Consider the following 23,643-nt stretch of genomic DNA (forward strand, 5'->3'; position numbering starts at 1 on the left):
TTTGATGGCATACACTTTGAAGGTTGTGCACCATTATTCATTATAAGATTCGATGCAATATTTGAACAACTAATTGTAATCCCAGGTCTCATTGTAATGTTTATACTAACTGTATATTTGAGACCTTCTTCGTTATGTTTATGTTGATATATAACTATTCTTTTTATTCAATTAGTTTATAAATTATCTGAAATATGTTCAACCCACTAATGTCTAATATTCTCTGAATGAGTAAGATTTCCTAGGTTTACTGTATTCTTTGGGCAAATATAACTTGCAGTGATCAATTTAAAGCTATAAAAATATTTCAAATGCCTAAAATATCATTAGAAGTTCCTGATGGCTTTATTAATAAAACTTTCAAGTATGCATGTTAAATAAACTTTGTCTTGTTACGTGTTAGTTGGACATATAACAGTATATATTAATTTTTAATGCAAGATCCTTTTCAACCATTCGGGGGAAGACCCGATACTACTTAATGATCCGGTAGTATCATAATTAGAATGGAGGAGATCTTGAATAGATACAGGGAATTTGTCAAGGATAAAGACCTCTTGTTATTACGAGAATCGACCTCGTAGAATCGACGAGGTACGGTAGGGTCTTAATTAAAACGGATGCTTCTCAAAGCTACCTAAAATCAGTTCCCCTATAACTTACTTGAGAATAATTGCTCAATTACAACATTCTGGTAAATAGGCAATTACTCTAAATGTCGGTCCACACAAATAACTTTGGACCCACAGAAGCTTTGTCCAGCTTGTGATGGAACGGCCCTGGAGGATTGTTTCCATTTTTTGACAAACTTCTCAGCGTAACATGGCGAAACTAAGCGATATTAGTTGAAATCAGTTATATGAATTTCTGTCTGTACCCTCAGGATTGGACCTTACACTGTTTTTTATATATCTAACCCAAAACCTTTTTCTTAGATCTGGACACCTATCGTCCCAATAGGAGGTGTAATTTTTGTTTTGTCTTCTTTTTTGTTTTTTAATATTATGAAATATGAAGTGACGTTTTTTATTTTACTGTTTTATTCTAACGAATTTGGATAGCCCAGCTTGGGTATATTGTTTGTTATTAGTTTATATAAACGGTCTTTAACTCATAATTTTTGTAAAACTACTACAATTGATTAACTATTTCACGTATTTTGTAGGAGTTGCCCCAAAAACAAATAAATAAATATATTATCATTAGATTTTGCCTATATATGTGTTAGTTGGATACATTACACTATATATTTAGTTTTTAATGCTAGATCCTTTTCAACCTCTCTACCAATATTACTATGAAGTAACAACTGTGGTATTTATTTATTTTATAAGTAAATTAGATGTTACTTAACCTTGAGACTTGATATTTGAATGCTGGATCTCAGAAATTAATACCTATATCTGTCTATATATATGTACAATATCTTATCCTTAATAAAGCACGTTTTAATCGTTAATTAGTTCATCAAACGCTGAATGCCCAATTTATATTTAAACCATGGCTAAGATTTGTTTTAATCCATAGTTAGCTCCCATAGATCATTATAATTTAATAAAATTAACTGTCTATAAGACACTCACCACATTATATAACCATACAGCCCGGTGTATATAACCTTACACGATAGACATTATTGTGTCAATATTATTGCTACAATGTACTCTCTCCCTAGTCAGTCAATGTAGTCACTGAATTCGATATTCACTAAGGCATATTGACTGAGTAGAAGAATTACAAATGTTATAAGCTAAACGAACAAGGTAGGGAATAGTAGTGGTAGGTTACCTGACGGTTATATGTGCTACCTAGATCTGCTATACTGCCACTTAGACCACTGAATCATTTAAGAAAGTTATGAAATATAATTTTACTATTTTGAACTTAATATTTTTTAAAAACAATCATAGAATATAATAAAGTAGATTGAGACTTCTAATTTAAGCATTTAATTCGAAAAATAGCCCAAAGCAACAGATGGTCAGATTTAATTCCAGTATTATGGGGTCAAACTGTTTCAAAAGAATCATCAGATCTCAATGAATAATCTTAGTCATCAAACATGAAAATTGGTTGAGCCGTTTGCTAAAGCTTTCACTATATTTATTCTTTTTAATAATGTATTTAAATAAATCTAAAAACAAATAGATTTTCAATAAATTTTAATGTTGTTTTCCAAACTATAACAATTTATGGAATATTTCAAACAAATATATAAGAACATAAGGTAACTATATTAAACATTACAAAGATTTATTTAAATAGAGTTCTCAGATTATCTTACACCGTTAGTTATTTTCTCACTTTAGAATTGATCAGACAGAAGTTCGCATATTTCTTGAGATACTGACTCTTTACTCGATCTTACAGTGAGCCGATACATTTTGGATTGCTTATTAGGCTCTAAGCGTAGAAGACATCCAATCTGCTGAGTTTTGGTATGAACAATACCAGCACAGACGAAATTCTCAGGGTTTGGGTCAATGCCATCAAGTAATTGCATTCCAAATCCAACAAGCTTTGTTCTAGTCGCTGTGAAATTCATCCTTTGAGTTGCACGAAATATTACCTGCGATTTTTGGGGGTCGCCAGCTAGCTTCTTCCATCTTGCAAAAAATGATTCACCGTTCATATCAGTCGGTTCAAAAAATTTATTTATAAATATAGGTAGCTTAATCGTCAACGTTTGAAGAACATTATTATAAATGAAAGAAATGTTCATACTAGGAGCACCAGAGTAATCTTCAACGCATTCTACATTAACCATCTGTTGAACTTGTACACCAGCATCTATTACAGGTTCTATTGGTTTAATTTGTAAACTAAGTTTTGAAACCCATTCATTAGGATTTAAAAGAGATGCTGTGAAGCACTGCAGAGGATAAGATGTCTTATTTCCATAAAATAAACCCAACCTTCCCAAAGTCTGTCTAAATTCAGATTTGACACCAATTTGAATCAAGTCATTTTCAAATAAAACGCCATTATTCTTACATATAAGCTTTTTAGGATTATAGGTATTTTGCTGAACGGTACAAAGCTGAGTATTATTGATGGAATTTCCACTACCATAAATATAACGAACTAGAAGATCTAAAAGAACAGTGTTAGTTGGAGTTGAAAGTCCCAAGAAGTCAGTAGCTGAATTATTTGTAGTGGGAGATGCATTTAAATGATTTGAGTTATAATTGGTGGTATGTTCAGATGAACTCATATTGTGTGTCAGAGCAGGGCGGATTTCATTTCCTGATACTCTCCCAGGTTTCTTTTTCTTCAGAATAGCTAAAATATATTATTCCCTTTCAGGATACGATGGCATTTCTTCTAAAACAATATCCTAAACATCTGTAGAAGAAATAATGCTCAACTGAAGATATTTCCTGTAATTCAGCGTCAGCACTACGAAGATTACTGCGTTGTCGAACAACTTGTTCAAATCCAGGAAACAAATTTACAAACTTAACAGATGTTTGTTATTATTATTATTTTTAAAACAAACTTTTATCTACAGCAATTAAGTTTTCTTTTTTTAAATAACAAAAAATATATATCCACTAATCTACACCATATTTTCATGACTAGCAGGTGCCTGAAGAGCCTCAAAAACAGTCTTATCACTCTGTATCAGATCTCATCAGGAACATAATCTATCAGCTATTCCAATGAGATTTAATATAACATCAACATACCAACTACTGTCAACATTTCTCAGCTAATAATCCAGCCTTCAACGCCATTTCTTCTCTTATAGATTAACCGATTGTTCTATTCAGGTTCATATTCATAAATTTTAAGATAATTTAACATTTCTTGAACGATTTCTTCAGCATTACTACTATCACACATAGAATATAACAAATTAACAGCCTGTTGTCTTACTGATACATTCTTTTCCATCTTCATTGACACAATCAAAGCTTTTTGATGTTTTTAATAGATTCATGACCCATGGATTCAAGGGCTAAATAATGAAGAGTGATCTCTCGATTAGATAAGAATTGACCTAATTGGTTACAGGCTCTCGCCAATAGGTTGGGTTCATTATCAATGTGAATAAGGCTGATAGCTTCAAACAAAACGACATTTTTTTTATTTTAGAGGTTCTTGTGCTTTATTAGACATTTTTTCCAGTCGTTAGGCACGAAGTTCAGAATCCTCTGGCGAAGTATACTTTTGTGAAAGCCGCAAACGTTTAATAAAAAGCCAAGGTGCTGGTATAAAATGGGAGGTGTAATCTTGTGAATATCTTGATGTTAGAATTCTACTTAATCTAGAAAAAGCCAAACTGATATAGCCTTTATTCATCAGGATTACGCTTTACTAAAGCGTTCTGCTTCTTCATGAATTAATGAACCAGCAGAGGTAACCACTCCTAAATGTTGATGTACAATTCGAGATGTCCACCCCTTTCCAGTAATAATTTCCTGGGATGTTCTAAATAGGCGAAGTAAACACAAAGCAGCAGATTCATTTCACAACCTCTTCAGTATCTCCTGGAACGAGTAGCTTAGGAATGCCATGACCTAAAGTTTTAGTCCTGCTCTCTGGGTTTACTATGCAGTGTATTGCATATAGTGCAGCAAGAACATGAATAGAGGTTTCTTGATGCTAAATCATTTTTCACAGTAATTATTAATATTAACTAGGACGGAAACAAATGGATATCCAATTTTCTTTTTGGAATACTTTTGTTGAGGATAAAAGATTAACTGCTTCCATATGGCCGAAGTCAACATTGGGAAAATAAATAACAGCTTGCACACATATTTTTTTTTAGAACCATCTACAGTTTTATCCTCATTAAATTTACTACGTAAGTTGGCAAGCTCTTTATTAATTCTTTTAACTTCAGCTTCTTTGCATGTACAGTTTCTTATAACTGAAATGAAAACTGCAAAGCCACGCATGACATCTCCCCTTACAGCTGGTGTGGCTGTTACCTGTTATAAAACACCCAGCAGATCTAAAAAATAAAATTATTCATGATAAAATATTTACTATTTTAAGATAAGAAAGAAATTAGTTGGGCACGATAGAATAAAATAATCCGACCATTAGAAGATATAGAAAAACGCTAGGACACCAATAAAAAGGTATACAAGTAAATTATTGGAATGATAGCAGCAAGAACTTTATAACAAAAAATAACCTTTCCCTTTATCAGTGAGATATAGACTGACTTCTAAACTGACAAAATAATTTGAAAAAATAAAATAAATAAATAATAATAATTCTTTTTTTTGTTCTAAAATTTGTATTTATTGATAAATATTACAATCTACCACAACGTTGTTGGGCAATAGGTAATACTGATAACTGAGCACGCTGATACTAAAATAAAATAATATAAGAATAAAAAAAAACCATAAAAATAAAGGATAAAGAAAATAAACATAATCAAACTATGTACATGAAGAAAATAAATAAATAAAATAATAATAAAAATAATTACCAGTGGCATTTACACTAGATACAATATTTACACTATCGACATGAGGATCCCTGAGTTCATTCTATCACCCACGTATGAGAGATAGAGCAGAGCACTTGGGATCCCAGCGCATCTCTCTCACCGCGTCACTGGTAATGAGACAGTGGAGGCTGAACAAGTACGCTAAAGCCGCAAAAAATCAACTTGAGTGGAGCATCTGACCACTGCCAGAACACCGATTATTCATTTTTATCTTAAAATAAGTCTCTTGGCCACTACAGTTGTTCCGGGTAACCTACGGCAACAGAAAAGGTTAACCATCCAGATTGAGGAGCTGCCATATGGAAGCATTCTTAGCGCCACATTTGGCCAACAATTAAAATTCACCTCCTCCAGCACCCTCTGTGATGAGAAGCAACCCGGCTGATGAGTGAGAGCCATCTCGTCTACTGCCAGAAGCAGTCCATTTTTTCTTTTTTGTCTCTCATCAGGAAAATCTATCATGAGTGAGTAGAACTCCTAGAGTTGTTCCAAGAGAGGAGAGAGAGACATAAGAATGTGGAGGGAAGAAGGAACCATGGAGTAATTCCATCTAGCAATAGTTAACATCCACATCATCATCAACCACCTCAATTTTATATCTACAATTTCCATAGCCTGGTCATTCAAAATTAATTAACCATCTAATCATAAATGTTTTCTTTCGGCCACCCCCTACACCACTTGTAACTTAGATAATAGAAGTTTATTTTCATTTAATCATGTCTCATTTTTTCAATTATACAGTCCATTCAAACCCAACCAGCCAACCAAATGTGAAGTGTGTCTGGCAATTCAGTTGAAGGCATGCTTTACACATAATGGTCCTCCGGGCTAGATATTTCCAAAATTCTAATGGTCCATGCCAGACCTAATTATTCATAAATTCTAATTCATTGTTCAATCGATTCAAATATAGTTCAGTGAAATAGTGTATAAACATAATTTATTATTTATACTAGTTTATTAATTATAATTTATTACTTACCAGAACTAAGGAAATGGCCATTTCAGCTGTGTTGATGATGTTCCATACTTACATGTTTCATTACATCCATACTGCATGTTTAATTAGAATTTAATGTCAATATTAGGACAGTCCACTGAAACCCAACCAGTCTACCAAAAGTGAAATGAGTCTGACAATTCAGTTAAAGGCATGCTTCACACATTTTCAACCGTCGAGATGGATTGTAGGGATGGTTAAGGATAGAACCAAAGGATTAGAATGATTAAAAAGATTTATATGGAATTTTGAGTTTGGTTAGTATGAGGTGAAGCACAAAATGGATATGAAGGTCATGGTGTAATGTTCTTTTGGATACGTAATAGGGTGCATTGACTATAATTCTAATGATTTTGGATTGAATGGATTGGATACGTTTGATGTTCGATGGTTTTGTTGTTCCCCAAATTCAAGTCCATCAGTCCAGATAGGTGTGAGTATCTAATTATAAATTAGAATTTTTTTTTCTATTGAGAGATGAGAGGTCCTGCTAGCAGTCGGTATAGTTGGCTGAATCGTCTGTTGAGTTCTTATTTTTTAAGTCTTGTATGCTGGTTCCAGGTGATTCTCAATCCGAGTGAGGTCTGTTTGGAGACTTGATGAGGTTGTTACAGGATCAGAATGGGAGGATATGATAGCTGTATCATCGGAAAATGTTGCCAGGAACGTGTCGGGATTAATGGGAATGTCAGCAGAGAAGAGGTTGTAGAGGAAAAGACCCAAGACACGGCCTTGGAGAACTCCTGCCTCGACCGGATAGATAAAAAATAATAATAAAAATAAATAAATATAGAGTTCAATGTGGAATGTCATGCAATCGTCTGGGGACGATTCCATTGCAGAGAAATCTAAGAAGAATTTTGTTGTTTTATTGCATAGTGAATGGCCCTAGCAAAAACACATTTTTGAGAGCCCAGAGGGTGGGTCGGCCGGGTAGGATGGCCTTCTAGTATTTTTTGCGTTATGACTTTCTCTTGTGAAATTATGATATATCATACATCGACCAACTTACTCGCAATAAGTGTCTGTTATAAAAATAAGATAATTAAGGCTTCCCTCCTAATGCGTTCCATTAATTCCATGGCGTATTCATTGGCTATAGCTAGACTACACCACCATAACTGGACTCATTTCAACATCTTATAATGGTACAAGGCAATAAAGGGAGAAGACAAAGTAATACATTCCATGTATTATATATGTAAGAAGTACAAATACTATCATTTTAATAAGGGTACGAAAAAAAAATGCTCAACAATGAATGCTAAACAATCAGTTTACCTCGCTTTTTTAAAAATTTTGTTTGCTAGTTCGCGTTTTTAGCATCGCGCTCGAAACATTAATGACACAGATAACCCTGCATACCTCATCAATGAAGTGAAGTTCACTTTGGGACCGAGAACTTTATATGTTGTGGTTAAAGAATCTGTGGAATCTGTTCGGCTGGAAGCTGGCCGTGACGCCAGCAAAGCCTAGAGGTATCGAGGAAAAGAACAAGATGAATAAAACCTGCATTAGGAATACTGCCAGAAGATTTAGAATGTAGCCTGAAGAACTTGAAGGAAAGGAATTGACTAAGATCTCTTGACCAATTTAAGTAACTCACTGCAGCACAATCCCTCGATGCTGCAAAGTTAGGAAGGGAAGGAAAAAGAAATCTAATCGACCGCTATTTCATTTCGAAATTGTGTAGGGCAATAACGAGTTACGAGAATTGTCTTAGGGTGACCTGTAACAGTAGTGCAAAACATTCAAAAAATTTCTGTATGGTCAGAGAAACGTTGTGAACGAAGTATATTGGACTGACGTATGTCTTTTTCATTGCATTTTTGAATTAATATCTTTTTTTTAAATTTATTTATTGATATTTACAACTGTACATAAATAAATAAAGTAGATTTGAGGAAATCATAATGGTATGGTACAAGCATATAGAGAAACTACCCATTGACGCACTCTAAGAATTAATATCTTGAAATGTAAAACCTCAAATATTGATGGCGTCTAGTTTTTCTTGGTGGATTATTACGTCCATTGTAAAAAAATAATCGATATAATTAATATGAACAATTTAAATTAATTTTATTTCCATGATTTTCTTTCTTGATGATAACTTAAAAAAAATGTGATGCTCACCTACATATTCTACTATCGCTGTTATCTATTTCATCAATTGATTCCACGATAACTGAGTTGGGAGGAAGGTTCCAAAATATTTGATAAATAGTGGTGTTCGATTCCCGCTTAGATTGCTTACTATTTATTTTGTGGAGACACCAAGATCTCACTTGAATAGTGAAGTCAACTTGCATTATTGGTTTCACTTCTCAATTTTAAAAACTATTTCACTAAATTACAATACTTATCAGGTAAGTTACCTGTAATTGTTAAAGAATTTTAATGATGAAATGAACAAGGAGAGACTATACCCTTTCCGCAAGCGGAAGCCAGTTGTATTGCCCCCTTTAGAGTAGCACTGCCCCTAACTTCACACTTAGCCGACCGGCCTGTTATTGAAGTGTTTCTAAGAGAATTCATTTACAAATGGAAGTCGGTGTAGGGTGGCCTTTTAATATAAAGCCCTGGGATCGATGGGCGCATTGTCCGCTCCCAACAACAACTTTAGGCCCCTAATAACTTGACGCTCTAATCTACACTCAACAGTTTAGCTAGAGCTAGTAGATCTGTGTTATAGTATTATGTACTATTTTATCCAAGAAAATTAAATATAGAAACAACTGTCTGTGAGGCTATCAATTAAATTTTGATATTATATTATATATACTAGCTTAATCTATGCACAATATTTATCTCATATCCCAGTAAAATAAGAATTTTTGGTAGAAAAATCTTGAAAAACAGGAAATCGTTTTGATCACTTTATTTGACGTCAAGTAGTAATTTGAAAACATGGGTTCTTAACCACAGAACACCTATACGAACACATTAAAAAAAAATCAAATTCAGAATTGTGTCTAGGTTACCACTATTTTAAATTCAGGATAACTGTGGTATATAAGTAAAATTTATGTGTAGTAGACATTTTCTGTTTCACTGTAGCCGCGAGTCAACCCTCCGGGGTCCACCCAACCTCATAAAGCGGGTATCTTAAATTGAGTAAAAATCAAGCGGTCAGCGGTTTCATTATGCTAATCCAGTTAATGAATTTGAATAAATTATTAATTTGGATTGTTAAATCTCCAACTATCCTAGCAAATGGCTCGGACCGATAACAGAACATTGAAATTAATTCAGTGCTCCGAGACTTAGTACCAAGCAGAATCAGATACAGGTGCTAACACCCTGATGATCTAATGAAGAATAAATTCTCCTAAGATTATGATTGGAGCCGGAACAGGTGTAGAACAGATCTGGATAAGAGGAGGGGACCGATAGGGCAGGCCCTCCGAGGGCAAATCTTTATTTATCATCTCCTTGCCCTCGGCTTTTCCTTTGTCGGTCCCTTTGTGAAGGGAGATTTGCTGGGTTTCCAGGATCTACCGCTCCGCCCTAATGCCCTTTCACCCTTTGTGCTCGCTCCAAATCCCTATTTGTGTATATCAAATGGCACATTTTTCCTTGGCCCTCCCCCCCTTAGGCGAGGGTATGACAAAGGCAGGGAGCCCTTTGACTATATTTTATCGGTAGTGGGGTGGGGGTATTTCCTTCCGCGGCGCATTACCCACCCGCTGGAAATGGGATTTGCATAAGGGCCTCGTTTCCAGTTCTGTGTCCCTCTGGATCCTCCACTCTCCCTCCGCACATTAGGATTCTGGTGAGGATAAGTGTCTGCTAATAGTTTCTCCAAAGTGTACTCTTTTGACTCAATTTAAGTTGAATAAAAATGTTTCATCGTGTCAAAAAGTCATGAATTGACATCTCCGAAGGTTGTTTTATGAAGGTTCTAGTGTACAATCCAAAAACCATCCAGAAATATGTGATTTTGAAAAATAAACTTATGTTATTAGTAATATAATTAATTGATGAACATGGAGTACAAGGAAATTTTTAAAACTGTGATAAATGTTAAATTGCTAAGGAAAATGTTACAACTTTTCAGGGATTTCGAACTTTTATCTCTTTCTAAAATTTGACAATTTGAGGAATAACGTTTGGATTTGTGTCAATTGAGAATCTTAAAATCAATTTAATTACTTTTTCACTGGATGTTGTTAAGAGAAATTCAGATACAAACTACGTTTCAATATTATGTTATCAGGTCACCGAGGACTTCTTCAATCATTGACAAAATGTCATATAAACAACACGAATAACTGATAGGTTCATTCGGAGAAGTTTCATAATAGAAATCTCGTAGTAATAAAATATTTATATTATTTTTTTCCCTTTCAAATTGTTTACATGCTGTTTTAATTAAATCCTAAAAGAACTTGCTAAATTAACCCGTATTCCTATATTTATTTTTAGTATTATAATTTAACTTGGTAAAACTGGCATATAATATAGGGGTTGGGTGTTGTGAAAACTTATTGTAGAAAGGAAAAATCGAAAATTTCCTTGTACTTTCCATTCCCAAAATCTAACACTTCCAGTACTTTCCTATCCACTTCCCCTCGTGAGTGAACCAAGGCGTTGGAGTGTGGTCCCGAAACGTCAATTGCAAATGATAAGTAAATATTAAATAAGAAGTTTGAATGCCTATAAAAATTAAATGATTATTTTTCAGAATACAAAATATATAAAATAATGTTAGATTTTTTATTCCTTTTATGAAGCTAATAACTAATAAAAAATTTATCTGAATGAAAATCGAATATCCACTTCATCAGTTAAAAAATGTATATTTTACTATTTTTTAAACAATTAATTTTATAGTAAGTATTAATTAGTAATCTACAGCTAGCTAATTCTTATGCAAAAAATACAATGGTACATGATAATAACATAACAGCGTCAATGCAACTGTATGTTATAGAATATTTTAATAAGGTTATTTTTTATTATACTACATGTAAATAAATAAAAATCACTTACCTAAATTCGTTAAGATAGAGCATTTAAACAATGTTATTATTGAAAAATTAATACGTTTGCACCCCCAAGAATTGCTTTCAGTCAATGAGCTGCTTGAGATTGTTGAAAAAAGAAAAGGAAGATGAGCCAATAGAATAGTTACCTACAGCTACAGAAGGATCAATCTAAAGATCACCTGATCTCCTCTCAAGTTGGCGATGAAAAGATCCCTTCCTTTGTCTAAACCTTACTTTCTGCCGTTAGTAAGTAGTTCCTGAGGGGGAGGGGAGGGTTAAAAACTAAACTTACCCCTCCTTGAAAGGCCTGAAGGGGCGTTAGCTTTTCCCCGTCGGTGACAAAAGCGACAATGGGCAAGAAACTTGATGAAAGGGTATAAAAAGGGTGAATAGAGAAAGGCTTTTCTTCGCAGGCAGTTTCTTTGGCCTTTCTTTGGCCTGTACCCATTATCTTGGGAGGAGGGAAGAGGGGTGGGGCTTTGTTCTCCAGCCGACGACCAATCAGGAGGCAAGCTTGCTCCCTCCCCCGTTCCTGGCTCCCCCACCTATTGTCTCAATGGCCCCGCGTTCAAAATCCTTCTATCCTCTTCTTATTATGCTCATCTCCAGGCCGCCTCTGCACTCCACCATCCTATTCTTCAGCATCTATTCTAGGCCTAATGAACATTTAACCACAACACTGGGCACTTGCTACTCAGAGGTTTAGATCGTAGAAACTTATACCTCTAGTTGAAATAAACTCAAGGGCTGTGATTTACCTATTAGACCCACTTGTGTATAATGCTAGGAAAAGCGATTTGCATAGTTAATAAATAAAACTATCATGATGAGTTAAGAATAATCTTATAGATTCCTAAGTAGTGTTATCGAATAACACTACTTTACTTTACACATTATCAAATATATGAAAAAATAAAAAATTCATCATAAAAATCTCGAAATGTTTCTCAAGTAAAAAATCAGGCCGACCGCTTCTACTCTCTACGAAGGTATGAAGAGGGAAGGCAAAAACTCTTGGGCTTAGGGGTGCCCAAAAAATTTTTTTTGAGTTTGGAAAGCTCAATGGGATAACATATGAAGTCAAAGTTATTAGTCAACCATTTGGTAAGACTGAATATTAATAAATTGGTTTAAATAGTTTTATAACAAATTTAAACTAAATAAATAGTTTTTCTGATCATAGAGATGTACACATCTCAAAAATGAGTAATAGGTAGTTCTTCCTGACGAGCGCGGTGGATTACTCTTCTATCGTTATGTAATCCACAGCAGTAAGGGTATTTCTCCTCTAACTAATAGTAATAGTAAGAGTATTTCTCCTGTATTTCCTATTTTTATTCCTTTGGTTGCTGTTGCCACCTGCTCAGTTATTGTTGGCCCAATAGGTTTTACCCCCTCATATATTTTGGCATTTATATTTTCACAATTAAAAATTAATGGCATTTTTAAGTTTCTGATGAAGCTATTACTGTTATTTTCATTTTATTTACAAGTTTGTTGAAGTTATTTACAGTGGTTGTACTAACGGCCTATCATATGTGGAGTTTTCATTAAAAATATATCAATATTATTGAATCATCTTAAATTACGTTTTTATTAAAACTGTTAATTTGTAAAAACTATTTGACTGAAGAAAATTAAAGTTTTGGAATAAAGTGATTTTAGGTTCTTTTGTATATAATTTCAATTTGCTAGAAAAAAAAACTTTAATTTTCCTAAGTTGATTTTTCAACTTTTAAAAGAAAACTCTTAATTTGAGTAAATTACATTTGTGTCTATAATTCATATTACAAGTGCTTACAAACTTAATTAGTATTCTCATGTTTTAAAGATATTAAAAAATCTTAATATGTCTTACAAATCTTTAGGAAACTTTTGGATAATTAAATTTTGTGATTGATGAATTTATCATATTGAAAGTGTTTGTGATTATTATCTATTATCTACTATTATTTTTTATATGTGTGAGGAAGATAGAAGAACTGAGGCTTGCCTGATACTTCAATAAGGTTTTTAAGAAATCTTGAAATAATTTATTTATCATGATGACTCATTATATCTTGGTCAATATAGCTGACCAAGAGTTGTCTCATGGAAGTTAATAGTTGAGGGAAATTATTCGGTGTATAGTTGAATTGGAATTGAACATTTCAGTTTTTCATTTTTGAATATGGAAAAACATTTTAAAAAAGCACCATAAAATTCTGTTACAGTTTTTTGTTTTTGAAGTCGTGCTCCTCCAGGACTACTATGGATTCGCTATTGGAATTGACAGACTGTTTTTATTTTTGTATTTATAAAATTATTTTGAAAGATATAGAAAAGAGAACAGACTAGAGAAAGATTATATTTAACAAAATTTTGATACTAACCACTCAGTTATTTACTCACTTTGACAATAGATTTAGTCTTTCACCCATTTCATTTTATATTACGCCGATTAAAATTTTTCAATTTATATTTCATATTTAATACAATTTAAATTATGTAAATATTTTATATTATAGACGGTGGCAAAACGCAGTGGCAACTAAGGTTACAAATGGGCGTTGATGACTGTTAGGTTGTACCTACATAAGCCCTAACGATCAACTAAGGTTACAAATGGGCGTTGATGACTATTAGGTTGTACCCACTTAAGCCCTAGCAACTAAGGTCACAAATGGGCGTTGATAACTGTTAGGTTGTACCTACATAAACCCTAACGATCAACTAATGTTACAAATAGACGTTGATGACTGTTAGGTTGTACCTAATTAAGTCCTTACAACTAAGGTTACAAACTTACATAAAGTTATTAGTAAGAAAAAATGTAAACAACCGGCGTTGTCACAACGTATTCGATAAGAAAAATTAGAACACTTCTCATGCCTTTGAACAAAGTATTTTTCGAATTCGACTCTCTTTAATACCCACTAGTTGTAAATAAAATATATATATTAAATATTGTGACCAATATAATAATCGTATTTTATTTTAAATGTATTTATGTATAAGTATTGTAGCAATTAACAAAAATGTGTTAAAATAAGATGTAATTTAAAGTTTTGGTAGTATCCGATTGATACAAAATAAGAGACATTTCTGTCTTGGGTACGTTTAAAAACCAATTTTACTAACAAAACAAACTTTATTATTAATCTCATATAAAAATATCATAATAAAATTAATTATCCTTTTCTTCTGTATATTCCAAGTTCATGCAGTAGTGCCATTTTGTTCAGCGTGTGAAATGAAAATGACCAAAGTGATTTTTGTCAAATTCATTTTTACAAATTTCGACAAGGGAGCTGTGCTGCTTATATTAAAGAATTTTGAAAAAAAATAAAAAATGCTTCCTTGAAATCTATGGACCTAATACACAATGAAAATCCATTTGTGGTTCGTATAGTGACAGTATAGTGTATAGTGATAATAAATGAACCTTATATAGGGTGTTTTTTTAAGCCCGATAGAACTTGAAATTGTAAAAAATAACACAAAAAATTAAATTGTAATCAAAATTTTTTTTTTATTCGAAAGACCAATACGTGACATTAACATTTGAAAATGATTTCGGGCATATGGGCACCGCGGCTGTTCTTGACGAAGCGCATTCTGGACGTCCAATTTTGGGCCACTTTTTCGAGCACTGCTGGCCGTATGTCACGAATAACACGAACAATGCTGGCCTCCAAGGCGTCAATTGTTGCTGGTTTATCAGCATAAACCAGTGACTTCACGTAGCCCCACAGGAAATAATCGAGAGGTGTCAAATCGCACGACCATATGCGGCAATTTTGCTTATTAACAAACCCGTTAAGCCAAAAATGCGCCTCATCGCTGAACACAATTTTACAGAATGCGCTTCGTCAAGAACAGCCGCGGTGCCCATATGCCCGAAATCATTTTCAAATGTTAATGTCACGTATTGATCTTTCGAATAAAAAAAAAATTTTGATTACAATTTAATTTTTTGTGTTATTTTTTACAATTTCAAGTTCTATCGGGCTTAAAAAAAAAACCTATACAATAACAGACGACTCTGAATGCACAGTCTATGGATAGACCGAAGCAAACTACCAATATATTTTTCAAAGCCTGATTTGCACGAGAATAACGTTATGGTCACAGCATGATGGTTTACTATTGATATTATTCACTTCTTTCTCAATCAATGTAGATTATTAGTATTGAAATAAAGTATCAAGAAATTTATTTTGCCACCATCTGTTAGATGCAAGGTTTTTTTTCAGTAAGAAACATATTGGAAGGGTTAACCCAGACGATTGACGACAGTACGAGTTTGATTACAATATCCATGGACATACAATTTTTCATGGATAAATTTTTCAAGCAGCTTGGCAACTTTTGACAAGAGAAAAACTTTCTAACCCACGGTGATTTTGAAAAAGCTTTTCGAGAGTTTTTATTTTGCCGAATGCATATAGTTGCAGCTCTCCTTCTGGAATAAATAAGCTTGTTTTCCGCTAGCAGTATTACTTATGATAAATATTATTTTGAATAAATATATGCTGTTGAAGTAATCATATGGCTTATATTCACTAAATATCAAGACATTACATTATTTCTGAATTAACATAATATACATGGATTAGACGTTGAAAGTTTAAATAATATTCATTATTCATTCTGAGACAAGACATTTCGGCATAATGAAAACTAAACTTTCAGTGTTTTTCTTGAAATATTTATGTTTTCATTCAAACATAAGAGGAATATAAGTATTGAACAGGACTATGACTGACCATCAGGCATGATGCTACAGATGGGGGAGACTGAGGAAGAGCGGTTGAGCTGACCAAGGTCCACTTCATGGTTCTGTTGCGCCGATAATGAATGAATGAGCGGGTCCGTATCTCGATCGTTAAGGCCGTTTGTAGCCGAGGGAGTTGAGACGCAACTTCGAGCCTGCAACAGCACCAGTTTGATTCCGGCCTATGGGGTTCACTTATTTATCATGGTAGTCTCGATACACCTACGTATTGAAGATGGCTGCTCCCATTTAGCTCAATATGGAAGGAAGGTTGAGGAATATTGTTCCGGATTGGTGTATTATTGTAAAAATTATGCTGAATCAATCGTGAGAAGATATGATGAAATATAAGAGGGCTTTACCTGAAAATCTTCAAGTGAGGATTGACGAAGATCCTAGAAATTAGAAAACAATTATCCGGTAGGATAAAACAAAAGAGTTGAACCGGTGTTAAGTGAAAACCCCAAAAGGGACGTTTTTAACCAAGTGGAGGCCCCGAGACCTTTAAGATATAAAGACACTCCGGACTAGAGGAGTGTTTATTTTTAAATATGGAATATTGGACCCTTCAAATTATTTTCTAAAAAACTTTGTGATGTAAACAATTATTAATTTATTTAATATTTTAAAAGTGACATGCATTAAAAGAAAAGTAAAACATTAACCACAGGTACTTTTTGTATTAGCAATTCTGAAAATTACTTCTTAAAAGTCTATTTATTGTACTTCACCAATTTCTATCAAAATTAAAGATAATGTTCATTTTTTCTTGAAGCAATAGCAAATTCTCAGTTCGTTTTAATTTATGGATAATAGGAATAAGGAAGCGTATGAGGTAAAGATGGCACTAGACAGGACAAATGACTGCTGCTTGTTCACTTTATAAAGAATGCGCAACTTCTAAAAGCTTGGTTAAACATATTTAATAGCAGCTTCTACTTTATTGGTTGAAGAATGGCTATAATAGGTCCCTGATTAGATCATAGGGCTTAAAGGAACCGGAGAGTTGGCCAGTTGGCCTAGAGATAGGATTGGAAGTACCTTGAGGAGGAATATCCCCTCAGATCGTTCATGAAGCGAAGTGGGTCCTCTTAGACTACAGGCTCTCGCAATCCCTCACAGGATATAAGCCACCAAGCTTCATGGTCATGGGATGGATACCGAACCACTAAGCCATTGATACGGCATCTGTGGAGGAAATTGGAGTATACGTCTTCACTGAGAAAGATTTCTCTCAGCTAATGACCGAACATAACAAAGAGTTTGTACACGAGTAGAAAATTGTTGATTTGACCAGGCAACATTAATCTTTTCGTAGAAACCGGCTCCTTGAAGGCCACCGGACAGAGGAGGTAAAACAGAAGATTGTAAAGTATTTAATTAGTAGAAGTTTAATGCTAAACTAAACTGTGTGACATCGAGCTGCTGCTAATATTTGTGTTAAAAGCAATGGCAAGCAGGGAATAAATCAATAAAAAAAAAGATAAAATTAAACAAATCAGCCTTTTTATTAAAAATGATTCATCCCATAGATTTTTTTATCAAACTAAAATTGAATTCGCTGTTTGGAGCTCCAGTACATAGGTTTTTAAAAACTGAATTCAATTTTAGCTAGATTTGCTTATCCTTATTTCTTTTCAGATTATATTCCTGATCATCTAATCATTTAATACGAGTCATTACAAAGTTATTGCGTCAATCAAATAAATGAAAGAAAAGGGACTGGATCGGAGTGAAATTGAAAATATATATCACAATGGATCTGTCTGGTTCAATTTTTGCTAGTGTGGGAAACAAGAGCGCCGATCAGAGGGGAATGAAGCCGTTAGGTCTCAAGTGGCTACTTGGGGACCCTTCGCAGGGGGCGATGGTACGGTACGGTACACTTGTGCGGTCGGGCACGTCATGTTCCATCAGGCCTCGCCGAAGATATCTCTCCTGACGGGGCAGGATGATCGTCCTTCACGGCCGGCATCACAGGCTACCTATCTGCCAAGTGTAACGAGTCACGACATTGAGTACACCAGCCGATATTCTTTTCATTATTTGCTACATACGTGAAGGGCACTTGCAGGCTTATATATTGTAAAAGAATAGTCGACGGAACTTGGATATTGAAAAAAATCGCTTTCAATCCACAAAAGGGGTTGGAAGAATCCCTTTAAGTACATGGGCTCTATTCTTCACCTGCTGGCTTGTAATTTTGATGATGTACCTTCCTTCAAGTTACTTTTATTCTTTTCAAGTGCTTATAACAATGTGAATCATATTTTGTGCTGGCAAACATCCTATTTTACTATTCAGTTTATGACGTGGTACCAACTAACTGTTAACCAACGAACTCGAAAATATCTTTAAGTGTCTGTTCACTTGAAAAAAAAAATGCTAATTAACACATATAATAAAATTTAAAAATAATTTCTTATTTAGTTTGAGTTTATCACATTATACCATAAATATGTATTGCTTAAAAAAATTGAAATAATTAGATTATTTTAGAAAGCCTAGTTCTATGAAGTTTTTTTTTTTCAATAAATCGACTATTTCTTTAGCAGTATGAAAGGTAGCGCTGTACTGTTGAAACCAGAAGTCTGTCAGATCCAAACTGTCCCTGCGTTCTGGCAACGTCTTGGAATTAACAAGCACGGAGTTTCTCTATCTCAGCCTCCAAATCGATATGTGCTCATATCGCTATTGATAATGTGTTTTACACTTTTCGACGACAGAGAGGATGTGATTTGGATTATTCACTTCCGAACACAGTTTCATTACGTAATAAAAAATGTCTGTTGTTCAACTGTTTAGACGACTCATCTCTATGAATACCGAACGTCTACTGAATTCATTGGTCCACAAATCAAATATTTCTATAATTAGCTGTCCACGATACCTCTTATCTGTATTTGAAACATTTTTGAGTTTAATTGTATTTACCTTTTGAGGACTTAGAGGTGTAAATACGAACAAATAAGCCATTTTACATTTAATCTTTTTTTTTTTTTATTAATTGTGTTAATGGATGCACATATAATTTACAATAGTAGAAAATAAAAAGTCTGTTGCAGTCGGTGAGTAATTAAAAATTAGACGCATTAACAGGAAAACTTTAAAATGACTAACTTAAAAACTCAAAAAAGTATCAAATTAAAAACGTAAATGGAAGATTGCTGATTGACCGTGTGTATCAATAAATGGGTGCGGTCAAATAAAAAAATATAGTCAGGGCTAAAAATGATACAAAATATGACATAGTTACAAAAAAAAAATTAGTATAAAATGACAGGTGTAATAGTAACAGACAAAGAGAAGAAATATGATATTTCTTCTCTTTATCTGTTACTATTACCGTTTTCATTTATTGCTTATGACCTTTAATTTTTCTTATTAAATTTTACGTTTCATTGTATACCCTTGTTATTTTCCACTGTTTTTTTGTTTTTTTTACTACTTAAAGTGATCGTATCTTTTTTAGCCCCGACGAAGTCCTGCAACGTGGGGCGAAACGTTTGCTCAAATAAAAATAGTACACCCACTTACTATTTGAGTTTTATTTGACCGCACCCGGACCATATTCCATTTATAAAAACAAAAATCTGTTCAGTATGCCAAAAAAACAAAAAAACTGGTAAGTATCTAACTATACAAGTTGACTACGTAATTATAATAAAAAATTAACCACAAAAACAGTTTCAAACAATTCTTAGTGAAAAGTGAACATTAATTAGCAATGTTCTTATTTTTGGAATAACATGCTAATTGAGCTCGTTATTGTGTTTATCTCGTTACATAATTACTAAGGAGTCTACAGTTAAAGTTAATTTAATAAGCTAAATATTTGTTCTGGAGAGCTGGCCCGCAGTTCAATTTATTTTCTTATTTCACTTTATCTTTGACAGGATATCAAGAAGTAAATAGTATCTTCTTTTGCTTCATAGTTACGGGAGGTTTTTTATCCACACTTTTTGTAAAGCAATTCCACTCCTCATCTGTACATTAGTCCACCCAGACCTATACGATTTGAAACATCGAACTCCATAACATTCCTTGAATTCTAGCCACTACCGGTACCAATCAATTTTGTTTTTTTTATCACCTCTTCTGCTAGGATATGAAGTAAACGGAAACCTGTTATCTTCATAACTTTTAAAATATAATCCAAAAATATTTTCAGAGTATACACGAAAAATATAGGTGATACCTGTTTGCAGTACTAAAATTTAATTAGGCGTATATGTCGGTAGGATCAATCTTTTTTTAAAGATGTGTTTTTTGAATTTGTCTAGATTTTCATTCATTTCAGTCTTAGCACTAACCCACCTTGCTACACCAACGTCCGAGAGATTGTTTTGTAACATGTGTACAGATTTCTAATGTGCTTGTATATGTGCCAATATTGTTAGTTATCAAATTATGGCAAATGCAGTAGAGACCAATTTTTGTCTGACTGACCCTTTCTGAAAAGTGGCGCCCTAACATCAGCTTTAGAGGAATTATTACACACAAGATATTTATACTCGTTCACTACCTCAACTGGGTTTCCTCCTAAAATTTACCTCTAAACCTTGAATAGAACTCTTAATCTGCAAAAGGTCATCAAAATAAACTCCCCTTCAAGATGTACAGTAATTTTTGTCCTTGAATATAAGCGTTTTAAAAACCTCAAAAATTGATATGACAGCAAAAAATTAAAAATAACTTCAAAAATAGTGCTTCCCTATCTATGCAATCAAAAACCAGTTCAAAATCTATAAAAGATGCTTAGACTTGACTACTCTCATTTGATAAAATCTAATTCTATAGTCGATTCAATAAAATACTAGTAAATAGTTAGTTGGTAATTAATTAATGAACTATGTTCTTCAGACATTTTCCACCACATGGAAATCCAATTTTTTGAGTACGGCTCAAGTACGGTACCAAGTCAATCATTTGGTAAACTGCAAACAAGTCCTGGAGCTTTATTGTCGTGTTAATAATATTCTCAACTAAACTAATTCCTTATCAAAACATAGATTACCAATTCGATTTGAAATGGATTTATAATAGTATTGAATAACTTGTTAAAATAATGCCTAAATTTTTGAAGTAATATTTGATTCACTTGTGAAATTTTTACTTTTGAATCGTTTTATTAATGGTCACCGACATTTTTTATTGCAAGGGGGTTTAAATTTTTTTATCGAGAGATTTATAGTACTTCTTTGGTATTTCGGTACACGATACTTCATATTTATTGTTTCCTTTGAAGCAATATCCTAAATTACTATTAGTATGAGCATTATTTCGTTTTATAAATCCTAAATTACTTATGACACAACTTAATAATAAATAACTTAATTAATAAATTCAGTCCTGAGCCATTGCTGTTTTACTTAATATTTACTGTACTTTACCTGTTTACTATAAAAGGCGCATTCAATAATACTTTTCAACAATAAGTTCAATTTTATATCTGATTCTTTGAGGGGGGAGAGAATACTTTATTCATCTATGCTGCCTAAATACATCAGGTTGCAATATCACACAGCATACTTATCAATCTGTAATCGGACATATATAAGTTACATATAATTACATGGTATAATAAGATATAAAGAAAACAATTTTTTTCCCCACAGGTTTCCTTTTGCAATTAATTTCGGTCTATACACCATATACAAATATTTCACTTCATACCTTTTTTCTTTCCCATTTCTGCTCCTCCAAATATATCTCATCTCATTAGAAATAATTTAATTTATTTTTTTAGTTTTGACTTAAAATGGAGTTCGTTCCGCCTAGATCATTGCAATCTACTTATTTGTGAGGCAGAATGCCATCTAACCTTGTTTGCTTGATCAACTTCCATGGTAATGTCAGTATGATAAGCATAAATTTTGGACATGATTTTAAATTCTTTGGCTTTCTAAAGGTATATAATACGCCTATACCACTCTGATTTCTAGAAATGTGTTACAAACATGGAAAACATATTTTTCTTCCCAACTTCTTAAGTTAACAACTAAATGAGTAAAATGTGGGATGGTTATTTCATTGTCATTTCAAATGAACAAAATTAAAAGAACTTTAGAGGAAGATTTTCACATTCGTCATTTAAGCCCTGCCAAACTATTTCAATTAGCATAAGACTTAGATATTAAAGACCAGATTAATTAATAAATTGCCCAGTTTAATCAAAATCATTAGAACAGTTTTTGATAAAATCTATAAAATCGATTATATACTGTGGCACTTCTGGTTTGTTGATTTTAACAAAAAAGATGCTGTAACTATCCAAATATACACCTACCTTAAATATTTATTTTCAGTTTCGCCCGATTTTTTTTTTTATTTACCAATACATAGGACACACCCATAGACCATTTTACATTTTGCATCAACATAGAGAGTTGATACACAGCAGACCTCAAAACTTATGTTTCCGTCGAATATCTAATTTGAAATTTTTCATGCTCGCAATTCTCCCCCTTCCTACAGATTCCTTGTAGTAAATGAAAGCAAAAAAATAACAATCATTTTTTTTTTGGAAGAGATGCGTATTTCTAGGAATATTTTATTTAAATGACAAAATAACAATTTGATATGAATAGGGTAATAAAATAAGGAGAATAAAGCTCTGCAGAATGAATCACCATGGACTTTGATATGATATTCCATTCCGTTCTAAATAAAATCCAATAATTCATAATTAAATAAAAAACTATAAGTCTATCAATCGACCACTAATAAACTTCAACCGTTTCAAAAACCTTAGTCAACATAAGTAAAAATATTAATACCGATGAGCGTAAAGTGAAAGTGAGACTAACTACTATAAGGAATATGAACTGTTTTCTTTGCTGATGCTTCCTCCTATCTTCAGAAACAATAAATAGAAGATAATTTGTTATCGCATCACAATACTTTCACATACAACTCTACATAGGACTCAAAATATTGTCTAGATTGGTGGGCTCGTGTAGTAGTCATAACTATTTTATGGATTTTTGCAAAAAAAAAAAAAAAAAATCCTAAGATCAGGAAGACGATTATTATGACCAAATAATTTTTATTTAGCTGTTCCTATAAAATTTGTATTTTAGAGTTTCATGAGGTGGGAGTAACGAATATAAATTTTGATCCTAACAAGAATACAATTGTTTACCAAAGATACGGAGTCATAATGCAATCGGGAAAGTTCAGTTGGTCTCGGCACTTCCCGTCCGAATCGAATGCCTCTCTTTATCCTGCTTTATTATTTTTTTAAATTCTTTAATATTTTGTATTTATCTATTGTTTATTATTTTTAACAAAGAGTACTGTTTATTTTATTTTATTTTTTTTTTTAGATAGATTTATTTATTGATGGATATTACAATCTGCCACACAGTTGTGGGCAATAGGTAATATTGATAAATGATCACATACATACTAAAATAAA

At 33.0% G+C, this 23,643-nt stretch overlaps 1 protein-coding gene across 1 annotated transcript; it reads right to left on the minus strand.

The window, feature by feature from the left end:
- Positions 1–2,145: 2,145 nt before the first annotated feature.
- LOC106683899 (AP-2 complex subunit alpha-like) lies at positions 2,146–3,472 on the minus strand. The gene has a single exon (XM_024359817.2). The coding sequence runs from the start codon at positions 3,212–3,214 to the stop codon at positions 2,306–2,308; it is 909 nt and encodes a 302-aa protein (XP_024215585.1). The 5' UTR covers positions 3,215–3,472; the 3' UTR covers positions 2,146–2,305.
- Between the last annotated feature and the right edge of the window lie 20,171 nt (positions 3,473–23,643).

Source organism: Halyomorpha halys, unplaced genomic scaffold (assembly GCF_000696795.3).
Source record: "Halyomorpha halys isolate HHAL.00 unplaced genomic scaffold, Hhal_1.1 Scaffold526.1, whole genome shotgun sequence".
Lineage (NCBI taxonomy): Eukaryota > Metazoa > Arthropoda > Insecta > Hemiptera > Pentatomidae > Halyomorpha > Halyomorpha halys.

Coding starts and splice junctions, on each gene's coding strand:
- LOC106683899 (XM_024359817.2), bottom strand. CDS start 3,214: ATGAGTTCATCTGAACATACCACCAATTATAACTCAAATCATTTAAAT.